The following is a 14,710-nucleotide window of genomic DNA, read 5'->3' as shown; positions in this document are numbered from 1 at the left end:
TAAGAATGAGTTAACAGACAAGGTCATTTTCTAAAAATATACGCTGTGGTATTGAAACAATTTCTGTAGTAAATATTACAATTCCCAATGTATCAGCCATAGTCCTTTCTACACAGTAAAAATACAAATAGGCCTACACTACACTATGCACACAAGAACACAGCAGAGCCAAACAAACTACAAATATCAAAACCACAAATGTACTGGACACAAACTAATAAAACAAGAATCTACACTCGTTCCAACCCCCCTTACTCACAACATACACACACACAATGCATGAATACAGATTTAAAAAAAAAACACAAAAAAAACACACCACCCACCAACACATATACAGTACAAGTGCAAAAGGCGAGTCTCATGCCCAAACACAGTAACGGTACGAGAACACTGAGAAGTACCCGACTGCACAGCACAAGACAGTAAACGAAAGCACAGGCATCCCTTCTCACACCGCTGCAGCTCCAGCAAGCCTATTTCATTGTCTTTTGGAACATCTGTTGCGCCACTATAGTCGTGTTTCTGCCGAACCCCCCTTTCTCTCCTCAGCCAGCACATGACCTTTTGCCTGGTCTCCTGTTTAACCCCTGGCACTGAGCAGATGAGCCGGAAATTAAGTTATTACACTAACCGCCCTCTGTGATTCAGTGTCACCAGCCCATCAGCAGCTCGCAGCAACACCTAACAGCCCTCTCATCTCTCAAGGATATCTGCAGTTTCCTATTCAGACCATCATCTTCTCATCTGGCTGTTTCTCTCCCCTTTCCGACAAGTGACCGTTCCAATCACAGCTGCTGCTTTATTCCGGTACAGACTTTATCGATAAATCTCTATAAATAACAGATTAGGGTCAGAAAGGTTGTGTTGTCCTAGCAGTATCAGGCAAGTCCCATCAATAAGATGTGTGCTTCCTGTCGACCTCTGTAATGTTGTTAATGTCATTAGGCTGGAACATGACATGATTCAGTAGTCATGGCTCCCATTTTTCTTTCAGTGTCACTTGCAAGCACCATCCTTATAGGGGATTTCACAGATTTAATGGCGGCACTGCCTCTACAGCCAGATGACAGTTTTAATAGGCCTGTGAGGTGGTACCATGGTAAAAGCCTGAAAATAGCCTTGTGATAAACCTGGTCACCTGTATTCCCTCCAATAAATGCTGATTGAAATATATATATTATATATATATATATATATATATATATATATATACACACACACACATACATACACTCATAAGGTGTGAAACTGAACATAAGGGTCTCTCCAACATATCTCTCTAACGTACAGGTTCCATGTGTGTATGCTGTACATACTGACACAAAATGATGGAAACAGCCAATGACTTTCAGAAATGGGATAGGGATTTTATAGCTCTTTTTATTGTCACTCAGACCCCTTACTTCCTAGATATATCGGAATCTTAGAGTAGATAATCTTCTCCTCTTTTAAAAATATGCACAATATTTCAATAAGCCAGCTACTTCACAAGCAGAATGGTATCAGGAAACATTCTCCTGCTTCTAGGAAAGCATTACAACTGGGGATGGGGAGTTTATTGTCTGATTTCCTCACTCAAAGTATCTTTGTATCCCTAAATAGATAATGATCTTATCTTTAAAAATATGCTAATGCTGAATAAGTGGGTGGAGCATCTGTTCTCTATTGTATCCAAAGTTTCCTGAATGGCTACTGGTACAATATTCAATGCAGTGTTGTCCTTGGCAGCCCTTAGCCAGAATACGAAGATTACCAATAATATGGTTTCTTCGTCAGATGATGAACTCCACACAGAAAGTGAACTCCTGGTCTCCATGTTGCTAAGGGTCAGGAGAAAAATAAATAAATAAATCTTACCCAGAGATCATTGAAATATAATCATTTTTGTCGCCAAAGTCAGTATCCCTCCTCCATAAAACCCCACATCATTATCATTATCCTGATTTAAAAAAATGAGAGTAAAGGAAAAAGGGGGAAGGAGGGTGGGATAGGTGCATGGAGTTAATACACCTACGAAGAAGATGAAGATGACCTGTAATATGGTTTCTTCGTAGGATGATGAACTCCACACAGTGTGAACTTCTAGTCTCCATGTTGCTTGGTCAGGAAGAATAAACTGATCTCTTAACCAGAGACCACTGATATAATCTTTTTCAGTGCCAAAGCCCATGTCACCATGGCTGATCCCTGCTGACAACTGGCGCAATTAAAGTGGTAGATGGTGTTCCTCTGTAGTGAGAGGGAATACTCTTGTAAACTAGTAGTTGAATACGCCCTGTATCTGGTGTTTTTCCTTTAGCTTCTGAGATCAGACGAGATCAAGCTTACTCAAGGTGGTATAGCCGTAGGCCAGATCTGTTACTCGTAGGGTGGATTGCGACATCGAGATCAAGATTCGACCCAATCTAGGATTGACTAATCCAAGATTGGATCCTGGATTAATTTCTGTTGTGCAGATCAAGACTGGTGGCGGATCTGCGGATCCGAGATTGAATCTAAAATTCACCCGTTAATCCTGGATTCAGGTTGTCTGTGACGCTAGTTGATTACAAAACACTGTCTCGTGAAGTGGTAATCAGGGCATAACCATGGCAACGACTAAAACCTGTGCATTTTCTTTCTTTGAGAATAAACCTTTTATCAAATTTAATTTTTGATAACTAAAGATATGATTATATAGGAGAATAAAAAAAAATAGAAAAACGATAAGCAAACATTATTTACCTTGATAGCAAGTGTATGTGCTGATTAACTAATACATGTTTGTGTTATGAATAAGAATAATAATCATGAATTGAATTAATTACTAGAACATGTATTTATTTACAAAACATTTTCTGAGGTAGTTGACTGATTGATACTGCCCCGGCCCCTGATGCCGCTGTCAGCGGAGATGTGAATCAGCTGACCCTGGCCCCGCCCTTCTGAAGATGGCTCGTGAAGAACACACATTGAAAATGCACATCTACGCATACCAGATAGCTGCTTTGAAAAGGGAGAGGAATAAGCAGTAGTAACTGTACATAAACTTGTACAGAATAATAAATATCGTACACTTGTAACTATTTTATCTTACATGGTATTTTTTTGTTTTCAAAATCTAATACATACTGGTGAACATGTTGAGTTTTTAGAAAAAAAAAAAAAAAAGTATCTACTTCCCCAATAATTCACTACTACATATATAGCTCAAATTCATGTGTATCGGTGAAATAATTATCGGTAATTATTTAATTGGTGAAAAACTGCATTAGCAGCTGCTGTATATGATGGCTCGTAACTTGTTCTCCCGTTGGAAAATGAATATATTGCTCACGGAACTTCAGTGATCCTCTGAATTACAAGATGACGCATCAACACGAAACAAGTACTGCACCCGATTACTTTCTGAAACGACCCAGTGGCATGAAATCTGAAGTAGCAGATTAATGAGTGGAGGAAGTGAGTCTTTTTTGTCTCTGTATCTAACTATTTGTGGTTTTAATATATTAACCAGCTCTGTTACGCTTTATTTTCTCATTCTGAATCTTTGTATAAAACCTTTGTCACTATTCAATAAAAGGATTGCTACGATCATGAACAACACAATATCTAACCATTCAAAACAATCGACCATCTTCACAAGAATCCAGACTCAATCCGCCTACTACCAGGATTGGAATGTAATCTAGAATTGAATTTGAATCTCGCTCTGTGCAACGGAAAAAAATATCAATCCAGGATTAAATCCGAGATGGAGTCTGATCCAGGCTGAATCTCGATCTGCGCAATCCACCCATAGGGTACCCTCTGTGCCGAGTATATCTGGAATTGTTGAGTCCAGCAAGTAGGATGTCTGGATTGTGATGCCTATTGATTGAAGCATGCCCTTTTAACTTGCAAACGGTTTTCAGCGCATGGCAGATTGCTGGAAGTCAGGATGATCTTAGTGAAGGTGTTAATTGTGGTTCCTGTTGTAGCTTCCAAAGAAAGCTTGATGTTGTGGAAAACTGGGAAGATATAGTTAAAAGAAAAAAGGGACACCCCTTTGCGAGTCACCTGTGGTGTTGCTTCTTACCAAGGAGCTTACTGCTGCCAGTGTCCAGAAACTGCTAAAATAGTTGTGCTGTTGGCCTGGCCCCTATCTAGAAGCTTGATAGCTGATGGCTTGTGACCATCCTGTCCTATGAGAAATACACTCTAAGGTACACTCTTCCTGTAAGTGTATAGAATTGGATTCCCAGAAATGCAGAGAATATGCTGTGGAGAAGCAATGTTTCCCTGTAGACCAATAAGCCTCGGTCCTGGAAGATAAAAGTAACAATTCTTCTTACTGAGCTCTATGGTTTTAACATCCCTTCTCTTTTTTTTGAGAGAGGCTTGTCCTCAAAATACGTCTGATGTATGTCTTATGAATGTAATTCATCTATACTAGGTGAATACTTTACCTATAGAGATCCACAAGAAAATAGCCCTTTAGCTGGTATTAAGAACATAAGAAAGTTTACAAACGAGAGGAGGCCATTCAGCCCATCTTGCTTGTTTGGTTGTTAGTAGCTTATTGATCCCAGAATCTCATCAAGCAGCTTCTTGAAGGATTCCAGGGTGTCCGCTTCAACAACATTACTGGGAAGTTGGTTCCAGACCCTCACAATTCTCTGTGTAAAAAAGTGCCTCCTATCTTCTGTTCTGAATGCCCCTTTATCTAATCTCCATTTGTGACCCCTGGTCCTTGTTTCTTTTTTCAGGTCAAAAAAGTCCCCTGGGTCGACACTGTCTATACCTTTTAGGATTTTGAATGTTTGAATCAGATCGCCGCGTAGTCTTCTTTGTACAAGACTGAATAGATTCAATTCTTTTAGCCTGTCTGCATACGACATGCCTTTTAAATCTGAGATAATTCTGGTTGCTCTTCTTTGCACTCTTTCTAGAGCAGCAATATACTTTTTGTAACGAGGTGACCAGAACTGAACGCAATATTCTAGGTGAGGTCTTACTAATGCATTGTAAAGTTTTAACATTACTTCCCTTGATTTAAATTCAACACTTCTCACAATATATCCGAGCATCTTGTTAGCCTTTTTTATAGCTTCCCCACATTGTCTAGATGAAGACATTTCTGAGTCAACATAAACTCCTAGGTCTTTTTCATAGTTCCCTTCTTCAATTTCACTATCTCCCATATGATATTGATAATGCACATTTTTATTGCCTGCATGCAATACTTTACACTTTTCTCTTTTAAAAGTCATTTGCCATGTGTCTGCTCAGTTCTGAATGCTGTCTAGATCATTTTGAATGACCTTTGCTGCTGCAACAGTGTTTGCCACTCCTCCTATTTTTGTGTCGTCTGCAAATTTAACAAGTTTGCTTACTATACCAGAATCTAAATCATTAATGTAGATTAGGAATAGCAGAGGACCTAATTCTGATCCCTGTGGTACACCACTGGTTATCTCGCTCCACTTTGAGTTTTCTCCTCTAATCAGTACTTTCTGTTTTCTACATGTTAACCACTCCCTAGTCCATGTTCATGCATTTCCTTGAATCCCCACTGCATTCAGTTGGCAGATAGGCAGATCCTGATGGAGAACAGAGGTATTGCTGTACTCCTCTCCTCCCTTTAAAAGATACCTGGACCTCTTATGAAAGGATGAGAGCACAGATTAAACCTCCTTGTAGAAACTCTGTGTGTAAGCAGTTCTCAGTGTGCCGACCTGTTTGTTGCTGGTGTAAACTGTTTTCAATGTAGTTGACTATATATCTTGTGGGGTAGCTGGGTCAATACCAGTTCCTGGACTGTAGGGGTGAATGTATATCTTGTTCGCTTTGTCGAACGTGGGGTAGAGGTACGAATATCAGGAAGTACATTTCTCTATTGTGCTATTATTGCCATAGAAAGATCCACCTCCCTGGCCACACTGGAAGTGGCTTCTCTTTCCAAAGGGAAGTAGAATAGCTAATGCCTAAAAGGCAATTGTTTGTTAAGGATCCCACATTGGGGAAAAAGCCTCTCACATCTGCAGAGTAGTATAGATCGGCTGTCTCATCTCCCTCCTATGAAACGGGATCCTTCCTACTAGTGCTAAGAGGGATCCACTTGAGAGGGGCAAATTACAGCAGTTTGATTTGTGCGTATGTTGTGAATTTGATATTTAGCAAGAGTGAGGAAACATAGGCAACACATTCTACACCCCCAGTTGTTCACTAAATCATTTGCTGTTAACATAATTTATGTTGATAATGTACAGACGTGCTCAGATTTGTTGGTACCCCTCCACAAAAAATCGAAGAATGCACAATTTTCTCTGAAATAACTTGAAACTGACAAAAGTAATTGGCATCCACCATTGTTTATTCCAGATTTAATAGAAATCAGACTTTGCTTTTGATTTTTTATTCAACATAATATTGTAAATAAGAAAACAAATGAAAATGGCATGGACAAAAATGATGGGACCGCTAACCTAATATTTTGTTGCACAACCTTTAGAGGCAATCACTGCAATCAAACGTTTTCTGTAGCTCTCAATGAGACTTCTGCACCTGTTAACAGGTAGTTTGGCCCACTCTTCCTGAGCAAACTGCTCCAGCTGTCTCAGGTTTGATGGGTGCCTTCTCTAGACTGCAAGTTTCAGCTCTTTCCATAGATGTTCGATAGGATTCAGATCAGGACTCATAGAAGGCCACTTCAGAATAGTCCAATGTTTTGTTCTTATCCATTCTTGGGTGCTTTTAGCTGTGTGTTTTGGGTCATTATCCTGTTGGAGGACCCATGACCTGCGACTGAGACAGAGCTTTCTGACACTGGGCAGTACGTTTCGCTCCAGAATGCCTTGATAGTCTTGAGATTTCATTGTGCCCTGCACAGATTCAAGGCACCCTGTGCCAGGCGCAGCAAAGCAGCCCCAACACATAACCGAGCCTCCTCCATGTTTCACTGTAGGTATGGTGTTCTTTTCTTTGAAAGCTTCATTTTTTCGTCTGTGCACATAGAGCTGATGTGACTTGTCAAAAAGCTCCAGTTTTGACTCATCTGTCCAAAGGACATTCTCCCAGAAGGATTGCGGCTTGTCAATATGCATTTTAGCAAATTCCGGCTTTTTTATGTTTTTCGGTCAAAAGTGGAGTCCTCCTGGGTCTTCTTCCATGGAGCCCACTTTCGTTCAAAAAGCGACGGATGGTGCGATCAGAAACTGACGTACCTTCACCTTGGAGTTCAACTTGTATCTCTTTGGCAGTTATCCTTGGTTCTTTTTCTACCATTCGCACTATCTGGGGTCGATTTTCCTCTTGCGGCCGCACCCAGGGAGGTTGGCTACAGTTCCATGGACCTTAAACTTTTTAATAATATTTGCAACTGTTGTCACAGGAACATCAAGCTGCTTGGAGGTGGTCTTGTAGCCTTTACCTTTACCATGCTTGTCTATTATTTTCTTTCTGATCTCCTCAGACAACTCTCTCCTTTGCTTTCTCTGGTCCATGTTCAGTGTGGTGCACACAATGATACCAAACAGCACAGTGACTGCTTTTCTCCATTTAAATAGGCTGAATGACTGATTACAAGATTGGAGACATGTGTGATACTAATTAAAGAAACTAATTAGTTTGAAATATCACTATAATCCAATTATTTATTATCTTTTCTAAGGGGTACCAACAAATGTGTCCAGGCCTTTTTAGAATATCTTTGTAGAATAAGCAATAATTCATCTCTTTTCACAGCTTCTTTGCTTTATTCTATGACATACCAAAGGCATGCAAGTATACATGATAAAATAGCTTTTAATTTCATCACTTTTCAGGAGGAATGAAGCATTATTTCAATGAGCTGTAAGGGTACCAACAAATTTGAGCACGTCTGTATATACTGCATGATGCAAACAAATCTGAGGATATCACTTTTACATATTAGAAGAAATTTAAACACCATACTAAAAAATATATATATATAAATGTGAAAAATGTGATGAAATCAAATATGTTGGAGAGACTGGAACCACTTTATATAAAAGAATTCAGAACCACCTTTCATTAATTAGAAATAAAAAAATGAATGAACCAATAGAACAGCACTTCACCAGTCAAGGACATGACATAAATGATGTAAAGTTTGTAGTATTAGAACAACTAAGATTAGACAATGCGACATATAGAAGAATAAAAGAAAGTAAATGGATAAATAGACTGAAGACGATTAGGGCTCTGGACTCTTGACCGGAGGGTTGTGGGTTCAATCCCCAGTGGGGGACACTGCTGTTGTACCCTTGAGCAAGGTACTTTACCTAGATTGCTCCAGTAAAAACCCAACTGTATAAATGGGTAATTGTATGTAAAAATAATGTGATATCTGTATAATGTGAAATAATGTATAATGTGATATGTTGTAACAATTGTAAGTCGCCCTGGATAAGGGCGTCTGCTAAGAAATAAATAATAATAATAATAATAATAATGCCAGCGGGACTCAACAGAAAAGAATGAACTAATAACCTTCAATAAATATATAACATTTAAATAAATAAACAAAATTAATTCAAAAGTTGTGCATGCTGATGCGCTGGGGAGGCCAAATCAAGACTGATTATCAGAGCCAGCATTGCATGATATAATAAAAATATAAGTTTATATAAAGTAATGTTAATCAGAATTAATACAGATTCAAAGATAGAAGTAGAGATGATGTCACAATATATAGAACACCATTACATCATGTAAGAATAAATCATGGATTTGAATGTAAACAATAACAAGTAGTTGTCATGCTGTCAAAAACCTATAAATACCTCCAATGTTTTGATTCAAACACAGGCTCCCTTGAGAAAGATATGTACAACATATCGAAACGTTGGGCAGCTGGCTCTTTGAGCTAATATATATATTACTTTTTTTTCTTGCTGCTTGGATCACTTTTTCTGCAGTTCACGGAAAAGCAGCAAGGGCTGCGAAGAGTAAGCCCTGGGACTTGAAATAGGAATTATGTGCTTGTGACTTTAGGAAGATGGCATGTTTTCCCCTTGGCTCGCGGAGAGCTGCCCTCACGGAGGGGAGACCGAACCAATTGGCCTCCAAGGCAGGGGAGCAAGCATTACTTCCCCCAGGGGAAAAGGAAGAAGGATACATTTGAGAAGACTAGAAGTCACCCCGACTAACAAGGAACGCCTACACCTCGGCAGATCGGCGAGGCCAGACCTCTGAGACAGAGCCACATGGGGAGACAGGAATTCTGAAAGAGAGAAGGAAATGAACATGCAAAGAAGGGGAGGGAGAAGCCCTGATGCCTCCAATGCGACAGGGAGAGGCCCTGCTGTTTCCCGTGCAACAGGAAGAAGCACCACAGGCTGTGGAGTCTACAGGACAACAGCCAGGCAAACCTCAGCAAGCATTGCATTTACTGCTGAGGGAAGCCCGGCAAAAGCCAGTTGTACGTCCACGTCAGTTGAGTCCAGCACTACCGCCATGCCCAGCGCCCAAAAGGGGGGAGTCCAAGCATTCACTATCAGCAGGAGGTGATAGGCTTTCTGCCTGCTTCAGAATGGTCAATACAGCTATCCACCAGTATAAAAAGAGTGACAGCACTTCAGGTCGAAGCAGTGGCGCTGGAACAGTTTTTATAGTGGGGGTGCTGAACGCCACTGAACAAAACTGTAACCCCTGTATATGATGGAAGCCATGCATTCAGTTGCTATTACATCAAACATGTTGATAAAACGAAGCCAGCATCAACACCATCTATTTAAGTGAAAAAATATTTAGCCACAGTCCTTGCTACAATGTTTACAACATGCGTACCATAAAACGAAACAAATCGAAAACTAGCATATACTGTTGTTATCCACTTAAATACTGCAATTTAGAAATGTGATTTTACTTAATTTACAGTAGTCTTATTTACAAGACCAGTTGGGAGGCTCCCAAGGTTGACTTGCGCTCTGCTGTCATGCTTCTTGTGGATGTTTCCATGAGGGACAACTAGAACGTCCAGAATGTCACTGTGTGCGTGTGTCAGAAGCTACAGTAGAACAGCTATTGAAAATGTTCCAAAAAAGACAAAAATCAGCTTGCCACAAACTGGGGGTGCTGCTCTGATATTAAAAGAAAGTTGGCATAAATACACTGTTTCTCATATGGGGAGCCGTTTCAGACAAAGTGCGTGAAGGCAGACAGAGAAAGAGAGACAGGAATTCATATGCACGTTTTGGTGTTTTTTGCCTATAAAGTTACGGATGCACATCCCTTGGAGAAAGTGTAGCGCCCTATAAATACATGAGATGCTCTATCACCCACAGAGTGAAATGTATATATGTGTATACTGCCTTCCTACCATATTTAATATATTTTTATTTAGTGGATAAGGTAAAACATAATTTTTTGGATTCTTGGTGCATCTAAATAACTAACCATTACTTGAACAAGATGTCATTTGAATAGGAATGAGTAAAAGCAGCTGCTTTATGAACACACTTTTCATTTTAAATATTGCACAGTTAACAACCTATATCTGTTATAGGCAGACAAATATTGCTTCCTGATACATTGGTACCCTTTACATTTCGATGTGATAAAGATACTGTAACTGTATTGTAATTGTTAATGTGGATAAAGCTATTGCTTTGGCTGCCAGAGTAGTGAACGACAGTTATCATTTTTATACGCACAGACACATTTCTAATGGTAAATGTCAGTAAAATGTGCCAGTATATTATATATGTTTTAGAACATAAGAAAGGTTACAAACAAGAGGAGACCATTTGGTCCATCTTGCTCATATGGTTGTTAGTAGCCTCCTATGTTCTGTTCTGAATGTCCCTTTATCTAATCTCTATTTGTGACCCCTGGTCACTGTTTCTTTTTTCAGGTCAAAAAAGTCCCATGGGTTGACATTGTCAATACCTTTTAGAATTTTGAATGCTTGAATCACATCGCCACGTAGTCTTCTTTGTTCAAGAGTGAATAGATTCAATTCTTTTACCTGTCTGCATATGACATGCCTTTTAAACCTGGGGTAATTCTGGTCGCAATATCCTTTTTGTAGCGACGTGGACACAATATTCTTGATGAGGTCTTACTAATGCATTGTAAAGTTTTAACATTACTTCCCTTGATTTGAATTCAACACTTTTCACTATATATCCGAGCATTTTGTTGGCTTTTTTTATAGCTTCCTCACATTGTATAGATGAAGACATTTCTGAGTCAACATAAACTCCTAAATCTTTTTCATAGATTCCTCCTAAATTTCAATATCTCCCATATGGTATTTATAACTGACATTTTTATTGCCTGCGTGCAGTACCTTACACTTTTCTATATTAAATGTCATTTGATATTTGTCTGCCCAGTTCTGAATGCTGTCTAGATCACTTTAAATGACCTTTGCTGCTGCAACGGTGTTTGCCACTCCTCCTATTTTTGTGTCGTCTGACAATTTTCTTACCATACCAAAATCATTAATGTAGATTAGGAATAGCAGAGGACCTAATACTGATCCCTGTGGTACTCCACTGGTTACCTCGCTCCATTTTGAGGTTTCTCCTCCAATCAGTAGTTTTCTCCCTAATCCACGTGCATGCATTTCCTTGAATCCCTACTGCGTTCAGTTTGAGCATTAATCTTTTATGCAGGACTCTGTCAAAAACTTTCTGGAAATCTTATGACAATTCACATTTACTACAAACAATCTGTTACGATTTCACTGCTGCATTGTCATGCAATTTTTCAGATTTTCTTAACAGTGTACATACAAAAGTAATAATACAGCACCTCTTTATGCCGCTGTGCTTTGGAGCAGGGCATTATGCCAATGCACTGGGGGAGTACCTATAGCGGCTGTAAAATACATACTCAATACCTAGAGTACAAGGCACTGTAAAAGACGTGTTATGGTAGAATAAGTATGAAACATAAAATATACACCAACACAAACACTTTGAATTTTGAAAACTGAGCACCCACCCCCACCTTCATTCGGTAATGTGTTCCGAACCTTCGAAGGTCCAAATGTACCCTTTGTTACAGCACTAAATGGTGTTACCAATTTTATAAAGTTCTCAAGAAATATGCAAGCATGTAATTGTGCCACACAGATATACAGAAAGAAAGGCACCCTTATATATCCCCAGAATCGGATATTTTCAATAGCATAATTGGATAAGCGGTTCTCTACATATACTGTATGCAGAAATGTATGAAGTGTGATGCATGTACATATGACCGCCTCCACTCTGTCCCCTTCTCTGGGGATTGTATCCGCAGCTGGGAGTTTTTTAAATTCAGTGATAATCAACTTGTGTTACAATGCTTACCTGATAAAGACGAGATTGACTTTGGGAGCAGCACTCTTGATGATGGAGGATGCATGCTGGTGGCTTCTCCCATACAGAATCTGATTGTTTATCTGCAGAGACAGGCAGAATGAAAGCTGTTATACAGGAGGCAATTTGTTTTTACTAACCGAAGATAGGATGACACCCAGCCAAATAAGAACTAATTACTGTATCTTGTGCTGCAACGATTACTTGAAGTATTTGAATAATCAAATAAATAAAAATATATATATTGTAAAATATGTATTGATCAAGTAATCATGATCATTTCAAAATGGCCAACACTCCATTCACAATGAACAAAACTATGCAAGAAAAAGCTGTTGTAGCTACATAAATTAAACACAGGCTCCTCTGTTACCAGCACCAGAACACGGTTAATAAGAAAACACTCCTATGTGTTAAACTGTACAGCTCAGACCAGGCACTGCAGGCTAAGTATGATACTGTAGGTTTTTTTGTTAATTACGGCCAAGAACGTTATTCTTGGATGGTGGATTAAATCTCCCCCACCTGATTACAGAGAATAGTACACAGAAGTATTATATGCCATTACTATATAAAGTGACCAGACGTCCCGTCTTGGACAGGACAGTCTCCTCTTTTGGAACACTGGTCCCAGTGTCCCCAGATATTTTCTTTGGACGATCATTTCATCCCCCCTTCCTCCCTCCCCCTGGATCCCCCTAGATGCTTTATTCTTTTCAAAGGGCTTTATTTAGCACGCCTTTCTCTATCACAACCCAAAATGGCGTTGCAGCACCTTCTTATAACCTTAGCTCTGCCCCTTTACACAAATCAGAGTACGGAGCTCAGGCACATCCCATTGGTGCTCAGCTGCACATTAGGACCAATGAGGACAGACAAGCAACAGCCAATGGGGACAGACAAGCAACAGCCAATGAGGGCAGACAGATAACAACCAATGGTAACAGACCAGGAAAGACCAAACGCAGAATGGAATGCCACAAGGTAGTATAATAAGCTCAGTTTTATTTGACGTAATGATAAATGACATAATAGGGGAAATAACTGGAAGTGGAAGTAAGATGGGTCTTTTTGCTGATGATGGGGTAAAATGGGTGAGAAGTAAAAAAATGGAGGTGGTAAAAGATAAACTACAGGAGACTGTGGATAAATTAGAGTTGTGGGTGAAAAAGTGGGGATTTAAAATTTAATTCGAGAAAAGTGAAAGCATGCTTTTTTCTAAACAAATCAAAGTTGTTTTTTCTAAACAAATAAATTAAATATAAAATATGGACAATAAAGAAGTGGATGAGGCCAGATATTTGGGGGTTTATTTAGATTAAAAAATGATATGGCATAAACATACCACAGTGACAACAGGGAAGTGTAAAGGAAGATTACATTTGTTGAGAGCAATAGCAGGTACCAAATGGGAGCAGATCAAAAGAGTATTTTAATGATATACAAAGGTACAATAAGAAGTAAAATAGATTATGGAAGCCAAGTTACAGAGGCAGCAAGTACGAGTCAATTAAAGACTTTAGAAGCAATTCAGGCACAGGTATTAAGAATATGTTCAGGAACAATGAGATCATCACTAATTGAGGCTTTACAAGTAATGACTGGGCAGATGGTACTAAGACCAAGGAGAAAATTACTTAATATAAGGGATTGGAATAAGATTAAATCTATTAGTGAGGAACATCCAGTGAGGGGGAGTATTGGGACAAACTGGTATCATGAATATAAAAGGGAAAAAGCTGGTGGAACATTCACATTCCACATGATGGACAAAAGAGGTTAAGATTGAGGAAATAAAAAAGAATGGAAAACATAGATAAAATATTGATGCTAAAATGAATGATTAAGAAACCAAAACTATGTAAACAGTTAACCACAATAATTAGCAAGCAAGGAAATAAAGTGGAAACTAAGATAAAAGGACAGGAATATGTTAAAAATAAGGAAGAGATGTCACAGATATACACAAATGGTTCAAAATACCTTAAACCTGGGAAAACAGGATATGCTTACTGTATACAAAAATGTGAAATATGTAAAAGGGGAAGATTATCAAAACGTTTATCAGTATTTACCTCAGAGTTGGTGGCAATTCTTATGGCCATAGAAAAAATAGAGGAATTTAAAGAAAAGGTTATTGTGGTTTTTACAGATATAAACTCAATGCAGGCATTAGAATCAGAAAAAGGAGACAAGATAGATATTACATATGAAATTATCCAGAAATTACATTCTAGCTATAAAAATGGCACAACTATTCCAACAGCCTGGATTCCAAGCCACTCAAGTAATTAAATTGTGGATTTTGAAACAACAAAGCAACTCTAAATAAAGAAATAGACATAATGATAGAGTCCTACAGAGGTGAATGCTGTGGCTAAAGCAAACATAATGGATGTATGTCAAAAACAATG

At 38.9% G+C, this 14,710-nt stretch overlaps 1 protein-coding gene across 1 annotated transcript in view; it reads right to left on the bottom strand.

Moving 5' to 3' along the window:
- Positions 1-14,710, bottom strand: part of patj (PATJ crumbs cell polarity complex component) — a 414,550-nt gene that overhangs the window by 81,474 nt on the left and 318,366 nt on the right. The window contains exon 30 of the mRNA XM_034001483.3: positions 12,288-12,379. Coding sequence (XP_033857374.3) covers positions 12,288-12,379 — 92 coding nt within the window. The remainder of the gene's footprint in view (positions 1-12,287; positions 12,380-14,710) is intronic.

This window comes from Acipenser ruthenus, chromosome 10 (genome assembly GCF_902713425.1).
Source record: "Acipenser ruthenus chromosome 10, fAciRut3.2 maternal haplotype, whole genome shotgun sequence".
Classification (NCBI taxonomy): domain Eukaryota; kingdom Metazoa; phylum Chordata; class Actinopteri; order Acipenseriformes; family Acipenseridae; genus Acipenser; species Acipenser ruthenus.
Note: the sequence above shows the minus strand (reverse complement) of the source record. Positions and strands in the feature narration are given on the sequence as shown.